Consider the following 17,232-nt stretch of genomic DNA (forward strand, 5'->3'; position numbering starts at 1 on the left):
ACGGGGGCAACACTGAGGGTTGCGATCCGTTGCCGGACACGGAAAAAAGACAAAAGACAAAAAAATAAAAAATAAAAATAAATAAAATAAAATAAAAGATGACCGGTAAGGGGATCTTAACCCTTGACTTGGTGTTGTCAGCACCACGCTCACCCAGTGAGCCAACCGGCCGTCCCTATGTGGGATCCGACCCCTCGGGCGGGAGCACCGCCGCGCTTCCCAAGCGGCGCACTATCCAGTGCGCCACTGGGCCGGCCCAACCGGTCATCTTTTAAAAAAAAAAAAAAAATTATCTCTTATTCTGTGACTTGTCCTTTTTCTGGTTTAAAATTTGCATTTTAATGAAATGATGATGAATGATGAAACTAAATGCTAATTGTTGTTGTTTAATGTCCTTTGGCAAAATAAAAAGTTAACAGCCTCTCATTTGCCCCGCTCAAATTTCTTAAATATTTTTAAGTTATAATAAATAGTTTTTTTGGTGGCTGGCTGGTATGGGGATCTGAACCCATGACCTTGGTGTTATAAGGCCATGCTCTAAAAAATAGTTTTTGTCTGGCCAGTTAGCTCAGTTGGGTAGAGCACAGTGTTGATAACAGCAAGGTCTGGGGGTCAATCCCTGTACCAGCCAGCCGCAAAAGGAAAAAAAAAGTTTTTATTTTTACATTTTAAAAAATGCAGACTAGGGCCGGCCCGGTGGCGCACTGCTACAGTGCGCCGCTTGGGAGCGCGGCGGCGCTCCCGCCGAGGGTTCAGATCCCACATACAGACTGGTTCCCGCTCACTGGCTGAGCGAGGTGCGGGCGCAACACCGAGGGTTGTGATCCCATTGCCGGTCCCGGTCCAGTACGGGCGTGACACTGAGGGTTGCAATCCGTTGCCGGACACGAAAAAAGACAAAAAGGAAAAAAAAAAAATGCAGACTAAATGAAAACAACTTATCAAAATTTGTGGGATGTAGTGAAAACAGTGCTTAGAAAGATATTTATAGTATTGAATGCATATATTAGAGAAGAAATATCTGAAATCAATAATCTAAATTGCCACCTTAGGCAACTAGAAAAAGAAGAGCAAACTAAATCCAAAGTAAGCAGAAGAAAAAACATAATAAAAATTGGAGCAGAAATCAATGAAATTGATAATAGGAAATCAGTAGAAAAAATCAACTAAACCAAAAACTGAGGTTTTTTTTTGAAAAGATAAATAATAATCAATAATCCTTTAGCCAGACTTACTAAGAAAAAAGTAGAGGACACAAACGAGACCAACTCCTTGATAGACATGATCTGCCAAAATCATAGAGGAAGAAATAGATGCTTTTGTTTTGGTTTTTGTCTGGCTGGTAAGGAAATAGACAATCTTAACAGGACTATGTCTATTAAAATTGCAGGCTAAGCATCCCCTACATACCTGGCACACTTCTCGCTGCTTGCAAGACATCGTGATAAAATCAGAAAATAAGTTGAAAAGAAAGTCCCATCCCCCTGTAATTCCAAAGCCGCTGCCAGAACCAGTTGCTGTTAACTGTGTCTCATATGGCCTCTCAGAAAGTGCCTTTGCTTGTATCAGTGGCCCTACCAGGGGCTTTCCACCAATGAGATTGTACTATACTTTTTGTCCTGTAACAGTATATCTTGGAGACATTTTCTGTCTGTCCCTCATCCATTTTAATGTCACCAGCACACTCTGCTGTGTGGATGGACCAGCTGTGATTTCCCCAGGCCCCTCTAGACACACATTTAGGGAGTTTAGCCTTTTGCTGTCACACAAAAGCTAGTCTGCAGCTTTGTTCAGACATCTTCAGGGCCGGCCCGTGGCTCACTCGGGAGAGTGCGGTGCTGATAATACCAAGGCCACGGGTTCGGATCCCATATAGGGATGGCCGGTTGGCTCACTGGCTGCGCATGGTGCTGATAACCAAGTCAAGAGTTATGATCCCCTTACTGGTCATCTTTAAAAAAAAAAAAAAAAAAAAGACATCTTCTTGCACACGTCAGTCTGTCTGTAGGATAAGTTCCTGGACTTGGAACTGTGGAGTCTGAGAGTATTTTGTATTTTGAGAAAGTTTCCCTAGCTTTATTTTTTGTTAGAAATTTCACTAGCCTATGAAGTTCCAAAGTCTGGGAGTCCTGGTCGTATCCATCTTCCTCCATCACCACCCCCTTCTCTGACAATTGACAACTACTTTGTTTTCCATTTCTAAAATTTTGTCATTTAAAACTGTTGTTTAAATGGAACCATACAGTTTATAAACTTTGGGGTTTGGCTTTTTCTTTTAGCATAATTCCCTGGAAATTCCCTAAATTGTTGTATGTATCAATAGTTCATTTCTTTTTACTGCTGAGTAGTAGTCTGTAGTATAGATGGACCACAGTTTGTTTAAACATTCACACTCGCAGAAGGGCATCTGGTTGTTTCCACCTCTCGGGTATTACGAATACAGCTGCTAAGAACATTCTTGTACAGGTTTTTATGTGAACAAAGTTTTCATTTCTCTCAGATAAATGCCTAAGAGTGCAATTGCTGGATTGTATGGCATATGCATGATTAGTTTTAAAAGAAACTGTCAAACTGTTTTCCAAAGTGACTGTACCATTTTACATTCCCACCAGTAATATGCAAGTGATCTAGTTTCTCCACATCCTAGTCAGTGTTTGGTTTATCACATTTATTTTAGCCATTTTGATAGTTATATAGAGCTCTATCTCAGTGTGGTTTTAATTTGCAATTCCCTGATGGCTAATGATATTGAACATATTTTCATGTGCTTATTAGCCATCTGTATAACCTCTTGGTGAAATGTCTGTTTATGTCTTTTGCCCATTTTCTTTTTCTTTTTTTTTTTTTTTTTTTTAAAAAGATGACCGGTAAGGGGATCTTAACCCTTGACTTGGTGTTGTCAGCACCACGCCATGCTATACTTATCCCCACAATCACATGTGCACTTTTAGTTAGTAAATAAGTATACCTGTAGATATATGTCTTCTCCTACCTACATGGTGAGCTCTCTTCTAGCACTGACCCTATATTACTCATCTCTGAATTTTTTTTTTTTTTTTTTAAAGATGACCGGTAAGGGGATCTTAACCCTTGACTTGGTGTTGTCAGCACCACGCTCAGCCAGTGAGCGAACCGGCCATCCCTATGTGGGATCCGAACCCGGGGCCTTGGTGTTATCAGCACCACACTCTACCGAGTGAGCCACGGGCCAGCCCAGCCCATTTTCTAATTAGATTTTTTTTTCTTTACTGTTGAGTTTTGAGAATATTTTAAATATTCTAGATCCTAGTTTTTTGTCAGATGCGTGTTTGTAAATAACTTCTAGTCTGTAGCTTTTCTTTTCATCCTCTTCACATGGGCTTTCACAGAGAAAATTTCAAATTTTGATGAGGTCCAGTTTGTCAGTTTTTACCTTTATGGATCATGTTTTTGGTGTCAAGTTATCTTTTGGTTTTGAACCATGAAATGGATTCATTTTTCCAAATTTTAATTATCAAGAATAATAAAAGACACAAATAGTAACAGTAGAATGTCTGTTAGTTACCATTTAGAATCATCTTGTGTATCAACTTTGAAAGACACTGATCCAGTTCCCAGTAGATGCCCCAGTACATAGGGGGTGGGTGGGAAGAAGATTCCTACCAGTCATGCCTGTCATTCTCTCCCTGCAGATCAACATGTACCTGCTGTCACGTGTCCTGTTTGCCTTGTGCCGCCTGGGCGTGGAAAAGGGCTATATCCCTGCACCCCGGTGGGACCCATTCCCAGTATTCGCCGCAATCACGTGGGGGTTGGTGCTGTGGCTCTTTGAGTATCACCAGCCCACGCTGCAGCCCTCGCTGCAGTCCTCCATGACCTACCTATACAAGGACAGCAACGTGTGGCATGACATCTCAGACTTCCTCGTCTATAACAAGAGACGCCCCTCCAAGTAATGTGGCCTTGAGGTGCTGCTAGGGGCTTCTCCACCCAGGTGGTGTCTGGCTGTGCTTGAGGCATGGCCTCATCCTCAGACCCTTCCAGAGGATCCTTCCTTCTCAAGACCATTGGCCTCAGATTCCAACTTGTGTTACCCCAGGGTTTTACCAACGTAAAAGAACTGATTTTCAAACCCCGATAGGTACTCTTGAATGGCGGAGCAAGTGGCCGAACCAGGCTGAGGAGTTGTGGGCTTGGTTCCATCTGTGCTGCTGACTTCTGTAGGACTGGGGCAAGTCACACCTCTCTGTGGGGTCATCGAGCTCAGAGGAGGGCCCTGAGGTCTCTTTCTGGTGGGTACATTCATTCTTAGACTGTTCTTATGTAAGAGGGCTCCTTGCTGGTGGGCAGTGGGTTGCAAATACTTTAAAAAAAATATTAAGTTCCTTGTCTCAGGTGTTGTTCTACTGGGGAAGTTCTAGAGCCCTACTGTCCAACAGAAACTCAAGGTGAGCCATGTATGTAATTAACATTTTTCTAATAGCCACATTTAAAAATGTAGAAAGAGGTGAGATTAATCTTAATTATATATTTAACCCAATATTTCTAAAGTCTTCTTTTAATATATAATTAACTTAAAACATTAATGAGATATTTTACATTCTTTTTTCTTGTACTAAGTCTTTAAAATTGAGTGTGTGTTTTACACTTGCAACACACCTCAGTTTGGACTAGTCACATTTCCAGTGCTCAGTAGCCATGTGTGGCTGGTGGCTCTTGTACTGGGCAACACAGATATAGAACACTTGTATCCTTGCAGAAGATTCTAGTGGACAGTGCAGATCTAGAGCTAGATGACATGGGTTTGAGTCCCCATTCCACCACTGTGTAACCTTGGGGAAGGTTCTTGACCTCTCAGAGCCTCAATTTCTTGTGAAATGAGGATAATTATAACACCCGGTGTCCACATTGGACTTGTACAACCACAACTGCTGCCACTACTATTAGTTGCTTCCACTTAGCGAGCTCCTACTTCCTGGATGCTTTGTACATATTATTTTAAATCCATATAGTGACCTTGCAAGTATGTATTTTTATCCCCATTTTACAGATGTGGAAACTGAGGGTCAGAGAGGGGAAGTAACTTGCTCAAGGTAATACAATTAGCAGGATAGCCAAATTAGGATTTGAACCCAGATCTGTCTGATTAATTTAAAGCCCATGTGTTTTCAGTGTCTTGCTTTAAATTAAGAAACCTAAGCCATGCTATGCAAATAGCAGCTGGTTATAGGATCTGGGCCAGAGGTGGGCACAGAGTCAGATGCTGACGGGCCTGAAGTGGCATCGATGGAAGTGTTTGGGGTGCTATGCAGTACGGAGTTATGGAGACCTGGTAAGCTGGGGACTTCTGGGCCATATGATTTTTTAAAACCACCATGCTGGACAAATCAAACAATCCTCTGGGAAAATTTGGTCCACAGGCCACCGATTTGAAACCCTTGGTCTAGTAGGAATATTTCTATTAATATACTTGTGGGCCGGCCCGGTGGCGCACCCGCCGAGGGTTCAGATCCCATATAGAGACCAGTCCGCTCACTGGTTGAGCACGGTGCGGGCGCGACACCGAGAGTTGCAATCCTGTTACCGGTCACGAAAAAAGACAAAAAGGAAAAAAAAAAATACTTGCTCCATCAATCTTTTTTTATGTTTTAGAAGTTACTCGTAGAAATATACACACGAGTGTATTAGTCTGTTTTGTGTTGCTCTAACAGAATACCTGAGACTGGGTAATTTGTAAAGAGTAGAGGTTTGTTTGGCTTACAATTCTGGGACAGCTGCATCTGGCATGGCCTCAGGCTGCTTCTACTCATGGCAGAAGGCGGCAGGCAGCCAGCAGGTACAAGCAGGTCATATGGGGAGAGGAAGCAAGAGAGAAGAGAGGAGGAGATGCCAGGGTCTTTTAAACAATCAGCTCTTACAGGAACTAATAGAGTGAGATCTCACTCAGGTCCCCCTTCCCCAGGGAGAGCATTAATCCTTTCATGAGGGATCTGCCCTCATGACTCAAACAGCTCCCAACACTGCCACATTGGAGATCAGATTTCCAACATGAGTTTTGATGGGGACAACACATCCAAACTCTATCACATGAGTCACTGGAGCTCTTTTTAAAGCAGATACTGATTCATTGGGTCTGGGGTTGGGCCTAAGAGTCTGCATTTCTCACAGGCTGCTAGGTGCTGCCAGTGTCACTGGTCTGAGCCACACCTTGAGTAGTGGGAAATGATATGGGCCAACCATTATTATTCCATGTGACAAGTAAGTCACAAAGCTGTTAGATAGTTGAGGTGGGATTATGTCTGATTCTGTAAGCAGTGTTCTTAGCTATGACATATTACTGCAAGCTCAAAGTAGGTGATTTTTTTTTTGGCACCTGGCTGGCCCAGGGAACCGTGATCTTGACCTTGATGTTAGGAGGCCATACTCTACCAACCGAGCTAACTGACCAGCCATAAATGTAGGTCATTTTGAAGATCCTCTAACTCACTCTGCAGAGGTTGAATGAGCTCTCAAGGTTACGAGGAGGTGGGAGGTTTGATAGTAGATGATGGGGACACTCTGCCTATATCCCCTCTAACTTACCACTTTAATGCATACCAGCCCACTTTTCCAGTTGCTATCCCTGTGTCTTTGTGCCCAAGGACTCTTACTTGCTACTGGTGCCTGCTTTCCACCCTGCAGTAGGCCTGAAGTGCTGGGAGATCCACACATCCCTGGAGCAGCCCTCAACCAATGACTGATACGGACGCTTGCAGCCCACACCCCTGGTTGGGATAACTCAGAGGTGCTGGCTCCCAGAGCTCCCTAGCAGGATTGAGCTTCACTTGCCCACAGTGGTAACTTGCTTGATAACACACCCTCCCGTCTCCCTCCCCCATCCCCTCCCAATGCTTCTGAGACCATTGCATATAAACCACTTGCACTCAAGTCCTTCTCTTAGGGTGTGCTACTGGGGGAACCCAAACTAAAACTGGCCTCTGGTACAGCAGGTGGAAATGCAGTATAACAGCAATTAGGGGCACAGGCTTTGGAACCAGAGGGCTGGGGCTCAAGCCCTGGGCCTGCTATTTCTTTGCACAAGTGACTTACCCATTCTTGCCTCTGTTTCCTCATGTCTAAAATACATGTAATGGCACACACCTCACAGATGGTCTGGAGGATTAAACAACACAGCATACATAGAGTGACCACTCAATAAATGTTGCCTTTTTTGTTGTTTTTCAGGGGAGGGCAGCTGGCCGGTGTTACAACACCGTGCTCTTAGCAACTGAGCTAACTAGCCAGCCCATTACTGTTATTTCTAATGTAGAGGTGAAATGCAGAAAGAAGCGAGGTCCTGAGAACTGAGTACGCCCTGCTTTTAGTCTGTGTTGCCCCCTAGCTGAAGGTAAAGCTGTGGCTACCTGGCTGCCTGAAGTCCCCCCACTGCTGCTGGGGGTTGGCTGGTTCCACCACTAACTGTCACTGCTCTCTAAGAATAGGTTTCCCTCCCAGATGGTATCTCTCTGGATCTTGCCAGAGCATCTGGTGCCTCCAACTGCACACTCTAGGGAGAAAGGTGGGGTGGTCCTCACCAAGGGGCAGGGGTCTAGCTTCCAGCAGTCCTGAGAGGGGGCTCACTCACTCCTTCTTGGCAGAGCCCCCATTTTCTACGATCTGTGAAACAGGATCGCCAAGGGACCCTTGGCACACAGTAGTACTGCAATTTCTAAATGCTAGTTCCTGAAATAGCATAGTGGTTTAACGTGTATTCCTGTAAATTGCTATATTCCTTTTAAGTCTTTTGACATGCAAGACTGTAAAACTTTTTATTTTTATATATTTTTTGATGGCTGGCCAGTATGGGGATCTGAACCCTTCACTTTGATGTTACAAAAAAATAATTTTTTTAATCAATAATACATACACATGGTACAAAATTCAAACAGTATAGAAGGTGTACGAGGGTACTTCAAAAAGTTCATGGAAAGACTCATACCATCTTTTAATTCTATTTTTCCATGAACTTTTTGAAGTACCCTCGTATTAGAGAGAAAAGTCAGTTCCCTCCCATACCCCCCTGTATCTTGGGCGTTCTTACTGTAATCAGCATGAAGATGAACCACCTGAGATGTCCCGAGGCATACAGTAGATGATGCCCAATGTTCAGGCGCATGGAACTCCAAGTGTAAGGGAAAGGACAAAACCCAAGTTAACATGGGGCCCTTCTGCTCCGCTCCCAAATTAGAGCTCATTAAGTGAACCCATGTGACAGCGATGATTCACATGCTGGGGCGCCAAGAAACCACCTCGTGGGAGGCTTCCTGCTCCAGCCTTGCACATCCGGGCTCCAGAAAGAGTCCTGGTGACAGGGTTTCTTTCCACATTGCTCACTTTTGCCTCTCCGTGAGGGCATTTTGGGTTTATAAGAATCAAGCTTTGAACTCCTCCTAAAGCAGAATATTGTGCTATGCTCCGCCTCCTGGAACGAACCTCACGTCAGTCACCTTGGTCTGTGACTTCAGATGGATCGCTTTCTTTGATGAATTGGAGGGTATTTATAAAAAGGAAAAAAAAAGTTTTCTCTTCTGGTCTTGTTTGAGATTCATAAGGAGAGAGTGTGCCTTACTTCAGCCTTGAAGAGCATTTTGGGTGAGAGGGTTTTGGTTTTAAGCAGAGGGTCGCCTATAGGACTTGCTCTTGTGAGCTGGAGGCTGCACCAGCCCAGGCAGAGGACAAAGGGAGAGCAGCACCCTCTTCTGAGTATTGTTTTGAGAAAGGGCTTCCAAACGCAGGGCTCCCTGTTTTCCGTACCAGGACTCTGCTCAAAGCTGCTTTATAGGGGCCAGCCTGTGGCTCACTTGGGAGAGTGTGGTGCTGATAACACCAAGGCCATGGGTTTGGATCCCTATGCAGGGGTGGCCGGTTAGCTCACTTGAGAGAGCGTGGTGCTGACAACACCAAGTCAAGGGTTAAGATCCCCTTACTGGTCATCTTTAAAAAAAAAAAAGCTGCGTTATGAGGATACCGCAAGAAGGTGGCCATCTACAAATCAGGAAGAGGACCCTTACCAGACGCCTAATCTGCCAGCACCTTAATCTTGGACTTCCTAGCCTCCAATACTGTGAGAATAAATGTCTGTTATTTACACCACCAAAAAATCCCAAAAAACTGCTTTAGATGTCATGATTTAATAAACAAGACAGAGGGCCGGCCCGGTGGCGCACTGCTACAGTGTGTCGCTTGGGAGCGCGGTGGCGCTTCCGCCGAGGGTTCAGATCCCACATACAGACCGGCTGCTCACTGGCTGAGCGAGGTGCGGGTGCAGCACCGAGGGTTGCGATCCCGTTGCCGGTCCCGGTCCGGGCGCGACACTGTGGGTTGCGATCCTGTTGCCAGACACGAAAAAAGACAAAAAGGAAAAAATATAAAAAATAAACAAGACAGAAACCAGGCAGAATTGAAAAGCAGGTCCCAGGGTCTGTGTCGCAAATGTCAGAACAGCTGAAAGCATCCTAGGGCCCAGAAGGGGTCCCCCCCTGGCTGAGACAGGGTGCACGGCTGGGGTTCCCTGGCGAGGAGCCGAGAAGTTTCTGGGCACGTCAGGCAGGCTTCGTGGGCCAGGGAAGGGGTTTGGGTTTTCTCAGCGTAATGGCAGCCTTTGGCAGGTTTAAGCAGGGGAATGATGTGATTGTTCTTCTGGGCTTCTCCCTCCAGCCTCTCCTTGTGGGCTGGACGTCGGCTGAGAGGAGGATGAAGGCCAGACCACATCAGCTTTTTTTAAGACACTCCTTTTTAGAGTGTCCTTGGTTATGTGTGTCAGGAACCCCTTTGGCATTGACTCTTCTCACAACACTGTTTCCAAAACCAAACAAATAAAATACCTAGGATCACAAAGAGACTGATTATATTCAATACTGAAATAGTTAACAAAATACTTTTTAAATTTGCAGTTTAGTAATGTATGTTCTTTTTTTTTTTTTAAAAAAGATGACTGGTAAGGGGATCTTAACCCTTGATTTGGTGTTGTCAGCACCACGCCCAGCCAGTGAGCGAACCGGCCATCCCTATATGGGATCCGAACCCGGGGCCTTGGTGTTATGAGCACCGCACTCTCCCGAGTGAGCCACTGGGCTGGCCCTGTATGTTCTTTTTTGACACATTAAATAACAAGATCTAGCAGCATGTCCGAAACTGCCATGATTTCAAAGGTGTGATAAGCATAAACAGTATCTCACGACACCTGCAATGACTGTAACACAGTATGGAAATAGCTGTGATTTCTATTGGTGGCAAAGTCCCAGGTGTTGCTAATAGTCCTCTGGTTCGTTGCCTACATCCTAATTGAAGGAAATGTTCAATTTCAGTTAGAGGCTAGTGAAAATAAAGATGTAATTCTTTTCCGGCTTAAGTTCATGGAACTTGGGATTCATGGATCTAGATTCAGAGCCCCTGCTCCAGAGGGGCCTTCCCTGCCTGACCACACAGCGGCTGTCATTGCTTACCAAGCCCTGAGCATGGGAGTAATAAAAGTAATAACTGACATTGGTTGAGTCCTTACTAAGTGCCAGGTGATATTGGAGGCTGGGATTCAGCAATGAAAGAAGCTAGTTCCTGCTCACCTGGGGTTTACAGTATAAGAAGGGAGGGAAGACTGACCAGCGAATACACAAATAAGATCATTTCAGAGCACGGAAGTGCTGTGAAGTATACTCAGGGCAGTGTAATAGAGTGACTTGGGAGGGGAGAACGGAAGGTTCTGTTTTCCAGGGAAGGCTCCCTGAGGAGGTGTTGCTTGCTCTCAGCCCTGGAGAATGAAGAGAGCTCTGCAAAGCTGTGGAGGAAGGGTGTTTCAGGCAGAGGATCCTGGAAGTACAGAGGCCCTGAGGAGGGACAGCTGAAAGCATCCTAGGGTACGGAAGAGGGCCCACCCGACTGAGACAGGGTGCAGGACTGGGGATTCCTGGTGAGGAGCCAAGAGGCCGCTGGGCCCATCAGGCAGGCTTCGTGGGCCAGGGGAAGGGGTTTGGGTTTTCTTAGTGTGATGGTCAGTCTTTGTCAGGTTTAAGCAGGGGAGTGATGGAATATGAGTTCCGTTTTGGGAAGATCCTCCTGGCTGCATGTGGAAAACAGTGTAGGGGCCAGGCTAGCAGCATGAATCCCAATGAGGAAGCCACATGGTGGTCCAGGTGAGAAACCCTGGCAGCCTGTGGGGGCGGGGGGTAGAGGAAGAGAACAGAGAAAAGTGGGCAGATCTGGGGTGTAATTTGGAGAGAGACACAGTGGTCCAGGGCTTTGGAGGTGGGGGTGAGGCAGACGGGTGTAGTGAGTGGCCCCCATGTTTTCCCTCCTAGGCTTTGCCCCCCAGCTAAGAGACAGTCCCTGACCTTGTCCCCTTCCTGCCTCCTCAGCCCCCCACCGCCTTCCTTGGCCCCTCTGGGGCCAGCCGCCTGCCCACCGGGCCTCTGGCATGCCAGGCTTCCCAGCTGGCGCCGATTGTTGTCACTCCCCAGGGAGTCATGGGAACACACTCCCCCTGCCCCCTCCACCCCCCTCTCCCCAGACAGGGCCAGGCCCCAACAATGCCCCCTCAGCCAGCCAGTGGCCTGGACACAATGCCCCTGTTTCGGTTCATTGCCAGCTCCAGGAGGCCTGCTGCGTTTCCTGGCCTGTTTGGCATATATATAACTCTGGCTTCCAGCAGGGTTTTTTTGTTGCTAAAAAAAAAAAGAAGGGGTCTCTGGCTCCTCCTCTCTGAATATCTTAATATATTATAAAAAGTCTTTCTCTTCCTATCTGGGCCCTCCCCCCTGCATTTGCCATGTGCCTGTCAACCCAGGGACCAAATGCAGGTCAGCAGGTGTCAGTGACAAAATGAGAAAAAAAAAGAAAAGCTGATTGCCCCATCATGGCCAGCCTTGAATGTGCTGGTGATGCTGAAGACCATGAGAACAGTCTGAGGGCTTATGACAGGGCAGGCACTACACCTAGCACTTTGTACATCTTAGCTCGTCACTTCTAAGACACCACTGAGGATGAGATAGGCCATCATTTTGAGCTCCCAAGAGAGAAAAGAGCTACTGACTAAAAATGGACATTCCATTGATTGTGTGATGTATCTCAATTTCAGTGAAGTTAAAATATGATAAAAGAAGTCTTAGAATCAGTGAAATATGGGATTGTCTCATTGCATTGCCTTCCAGACATATTTATTTTTCCTTGTCTCTGTGCCTACCTGTGCCTAAAAGAACCTGGGAGGCAGTGCAGGGATTGCTTCATGAAAGTTCTAGTCTGCAGCCTAACAAGAACAGTTTTTCTTTTCTCCTGTGGAAAAATCAAGATGCGAATGTAGGCAAGCTGCTTCAGGGATTCATCCTTCATTCTTATTTTCTTTTTCCTGGCTGGTTAGTTCAGTTGGTTAGAGCACAGCCTTATAACACCAAGGTCATGGGTTCTGATCCTCATACTGTCCGGCTGCAAATAAGTAAATAAATAAACCAATGCAGTTTATTTTCTTTTTCTTTTTTCTTTTTTTTTTTGGCGGCTGGCCCATATGGGGATCCGAACCTGTGACCTTGCTGTTATAAGGCTGCGTTCTCATCCTTCATTCTTAATAACAGCTGATATTCATCGAGCACTCTATGTGCCGGGCACTGTTCTAAGTACTAATAACTCTGTTCCAACAATCCTAACAGGTGAACCGCTATTATTATTATTATCATTATTGTCATCTCCCTTTTACAGAAGTCAAAACAGAGCCCCTTGGCTCTAAGGGTTCCCTATACCCTTCACTGTGGCCCTGGTCAGGGTAGGCATAGCCACTATGTTTGGTTTGTCTCCTCTCCTTGGAAAAACATGATCCCTTCTCAGAGGTTTGGGTGATTCAGAGAAAGGAAGTTGCACTGGGTGAGCCTTGGAGAGAAAAGAGGTCCCTAGAGCATGAGATCAGGGAGTGACTGGGGTTGCAGGAAGGGAGACTCGCTTATCAACCTGAGACCTATCCACATTGGACTTGAGACCGTTTGGTCCAAACCCTATTGAGCATTTGGGCTGCTTGATGGCCAAGGATTTAGCCAAGGCCACCCAGCCAGGCTGTTGGCAGTCACAAAGCCCCGTGTCTCTAGTTTCACCATTAATGTCCACCTTCCCTACTCTTCTATGTCCATGTCTTACCTTTAGTTCCCTGCAAAGCAGAGAAGCTGTGCTGGTGCCGGTTGGTTCCTCGGCAGTAATAACATCAGTGATGATATGACGAATGGTAGATAATGTTTATTGGGTGCTCACTCGTGCCGGGCACTGTACATGAGGGGTTGCAGTCTCCTATATCTGGAATGGCAGGACAAGTACAGTCACTGAGTGAGGCAAGCCAGGGAGGGACTGTGGTGGCCTAGAGGGTCAAGGTTCTGGCTAAATGGGAACTGCTTAGCACTGTGATGGCCTCGCCAGTATTGCCAGATATTACTGTTTTAAAAGAAAGCAAGATATCTGAATTTTTATGTGGCATTTCCCAACCTCCCCAAATCTTAAAACTAATTCATAATTAAGAAAAGATACTGTCTGACCGGTTAGCTCAGTTAATTAGAGCATGGTGCTGATAACACCAAGGTCCGGGATCTAATCCCAGTACCGTCCAGCTGAAAAAAAAAAGAGGAAAAAAAGAAAGACACTCTTTGGACAGATTCAATCATATCTGGGGACCAGTTTGCAAACTCTGCTTGTCTTGTTTTTGTATGTCACCCTGACACCCATCCTGTAAAAGAGCTGTTACCCCTTGTCCTACAGATGAGGCAAGCAAAGCTCTTTAAGAGGGTGAATCACTTCCCCAAGGTCATATAGTCAAGAAGCCACAGAGTTGGGGTCTGCCTCACTCCACAGCTTGCTCCCGTGTTAGACCGCCTCTCAGATGGGTAAGAGGCCTGTTCAGACACAGCCAGAACTGGCATGGTGACAGAACATCTCCAGGGACAGTAAACTGTCAGTCAGTATAGCGTGGAGGAATCACTCAAGAGGAATGAGGAGTTGCAGATTCAAAACTCCCCACCTCCCTCTGCCAGAACTCAACAATGGATGTCTCTGTGCCCCGTAATAAAATTAAGTCACCACAGAATCATTTCTCCCAATTATGCACCCCGTGTAATGAAGGAATATTCATGTTTGGAGTGTTTTTTTGGCTTTTTTAAAGCTGAGAATGTATGTTTGGTGAGATACTATATGTGGAATAAATAGCTTTAAAATATGTCTCACTATCAGACTTTTTAACGACCATATTGTGCAGGCATATAGAAATAATTCTTTTTTTTTTTTTTTGTCCTTTTTGAGACCGGCCACACCGCGCTCAGCCAGTGAGCGCACCAGCCATCCCTATATAGGATCCGAACCCACGGCGGGAGCGCCGCTGCACTCCCAGCGCCGCACTCTCCCGAGTGCGCTGCGGGCTTGGCCCTAGAAATAATTCTTAACTCCCACTGGACTGTGAGCTCCAGGTGTCAGAGATGGATCTGTTTTGCTTATAGCTGTCTCTCCAGCACCCGGAACAATGTCTGACAGATAGTAGGTGCCTAGTAATTAACTGTGGATTGAATGAATGAGGATTGGAAGAAGTTACTTGACTTGTCCAAGCTCACACAGACCAAGATTTCCATTTACATCCATCTGATTTAGAAGCCCATGCTATCATCTTTGTACCATCCTGCCTCTTCGAAAGAACCAAGGGAAAGATGGGATCTTCAGTCCAGAGGATTATGGGCCCAGGGGCTTCCACCCATTGGGCTCTTACAGAGGATTCTACTAATTAAGCCACTATCCACCATAATACCTTTTGGAAACCACACATTATAATCATGATAGTCCTGAGCCTGGCTCTTGGAGTATTTACAGAGTGTGGCAGGTATGAAGGGCAGATTCTGAGTGTTTTTTTTTTTTTTTTTCCCCTTTTGTCTTTTTTCGTGTCCGGCAACGGATTGCAACCCTCAGTGTCGCGCCCGCACCGAACCAGGACCGCAACGGGATCGCAACCCTCCCGGATTGCAACCCTCAGTGTCGCGCCCGCACCGGACCAGGACCAAGCTCAGAATGGTTGAAGAAATCAGCCACCTTTGACTTTTTCCCCAAACAAACAATAAAGCCTCTATATTCTTTTTTTTTTCCTTTTTGTCTTTTTTCGTGTCTGGCAACGGAACCCAACCCTCAGTGTCGCGCCCGCACCTCGCTCAGCCAGTGAGCGGGAACCGGTCTGTATGTGGGATCTGAACCCTCGGCGGGAGCGCCACCGCGCTCCCAAGCGGTGTACTACTACAGTGCGCCACCGGGCCGGCCCGAGATTCTGAGTTTTGCAATGGAACAGGCTAAGTTCCCATCTTAATTCTGCAGTGTGACCTTGAGCTGTGAGTGCCCTTCTCTGAGCCTCCTCCTTCCTGCCCCATGTGTATAAACAAGCTTCACTCAGGAGATTATTGGGTTGAAAGGAGATCATCAATGGAAGTGGTTGCCCAGTGATTGTGGATTTTTGGGAGGGCTATCAGCCTGAACTGTTGACACTGAAAACAGCCTTATCAGGCTGTGCCGGATGCTGGGCCAAGGGGTCCCATCTATCAGGCCTTTTCTGCTTTAAGTAGGTATTAATAGATACAGTAGACCCTTATCTTTTCCTTGGTTTCATGCTGGGAATTCTGGTCCTTGCACCTTTCTGCTGCAGCAGGACACAAGTGATTGTGGGAAGGAAGGCATGTACTTCTACCTGGGATGTGTACTTGAATACTTTGGGAAGGGCAGAGCTTTGGAAAACCCCTGGCTTTGGCCTCACCAAGCCTGAATAACCTTTTCATCTACAAGGTAAACTCATGCCCTTTGTGCCTCGATTTCCTCATCATAAAATGGGGCAATAATAATATCCAAGGCATCTTCAAAAAAGCTCATGGAGGGGCTGGCAGGTCAGCTCAGTTGATTGGAGTGTGGTGCTGATAACACCAAGGTCTGGTGTTCAATCCCTGTACCAGCCAGCTGCCCCCCACCCAAAAAAAAGTTCATGGAAAGATTCACATTATCTTTTAATTCTATCTTTCCACAAACTTTTGAAGTATCATCGTATATGTCTCCCCTCTCCAGCAACCAGCATGGTGTTTGGTATATGACTGGTGCTCAATAAATGTTTATTGAATGACTATTTGGTATGAGAGGGCTTTATAAAAGTGTTACTGTTATTGGGACTCTTTGGGAAGATGTGGGGAAAGGAAACTCTCCATCTGGAATGGGAGTGTGCTGGCTTCTCTCATGCTCTGTCAGTGCCTGGCTTGGTTATTTAGAATGTGACCTACCCCTCAGCTTCTGGGGTGGGGGTCAGGGGACAGAGAAGAGGGACAGGCAGACTCCAGGGCTGGGAATCCAGAGTAGACCAGATTTTATCACTGGCTGGCTTCACGGGTCCTCAGTTTTTCCATCTGTACGGGAAGAGGCTTATGTGATCTTTGTGGTCCCTTCTAGCTCTGACACATTCGAGGATTTGTAGTAAGTAATTTCACAAACTGCTCATTAGAGTCGAAAAGAAACTCCTGCTGCTTTCCTAAACCATCTCGTAATTTATAAAACACTTTCACGTCCCTGATGCTTTTCATCCTCATGTCAACCCTGGAAGGGCTGGGGCAAGGTCTGCGTGCCCATTTTACAGATGAGGAAACTGAGGATGAGAATTACAGGAGCTGTAATTTGAGGTTGCATCACACATTTTAGATATATAGGTATACCAATTTGTTCTCAAATGTGACCACCTAGGGCCGGCCCGGTGGCGCACTGGATAGTGCGCCGCTTGGGAAGCGCGGCGGCGCTCCCATCCGAGGGTTCGGATCCCACATACGGACCGGCTCCCGCTCACTGGCTGAGCGAGGCGCGGGAGCAACACCGAGGCTTGCAATCCCGTTGCCGGTCCCCGGTCCGGTACGGGGGCAACACTGAGGGTTGCGATCCGCTGCCGGACACGGAAAAAAGACAAAAAAAAAAAAAAAAATGTGACCACCTATAAAAATCACCTGGAATGGGGGTTGGGAGGTTGCTTGTTAAAATACAGATTCTTGGGCATCTAGAGATTCTAAATTGGTAGGGCTAGGTTGGGGCCAAAGTTAGCAAGTTCCCAGGTGATTCTGAAGCCAGGTGCCTAAGGACCACTCTTGGAGAACATGGCCTCCTTGTCGCATTCTAGGTAGCCTCTGGCATCAGCTTGTTTTTTTTTATAACCTTTCTCAGTGCCTGCCCTGGGCCCGGCCAGGAGGAGGTACTACTGGA

General features: G+C 46.3%; 1 protein-coding gene across 3 annotated transcripts in view; it reads left to right on the forward strand.

Moving 5' to 3' along the window:
• PXMP4 (peroxisomal membrane protein 4, 24kDa) overlaps positions 1-17,232 on the forward strand; it is a 34,676-nt gene that overhangs the window by 10,335 nt on the left and 7,109 nt on the right. The window contains exon 4 of one of the 3 annotated variants that reach the window (XR_550182.1): positions 3,672-4,271. Coding sequence is in view for 2 of the 3 variants with exons in the window: in XM_008568200.1 (XP_008566422.1) it covers positions 3,672-3,935 (264 nt within the window). In the remaining variant the exon portion in view is untranslated. Of the gene's footprint in view, positions 1-3,671; positions 4,566-17,232 lie in introns of those variants that run through there. The other 2 variants (XM_008568200.1, XM_008568201.1) reach the window with 2 other exon arrangements.

The sequence above is a fragment of the Galeopterus variegatus genome, unplaced genomic scaffold (assembly GCF_000696425.1).
Source record: "Galeopterus variegatus unplaced genomic scaffold, G_variegatus-3.0.2 Scaffold386, whole genome shotgun sequence".
In the NCBI taxonomy this organism is placed as follows: domain Eukaryota; kingdom Metazoa; phylum Chordata; class Mammalia; order Dermoptera; family Cynocephalidae; genus Galeopterus; species Galeopterus variegatus.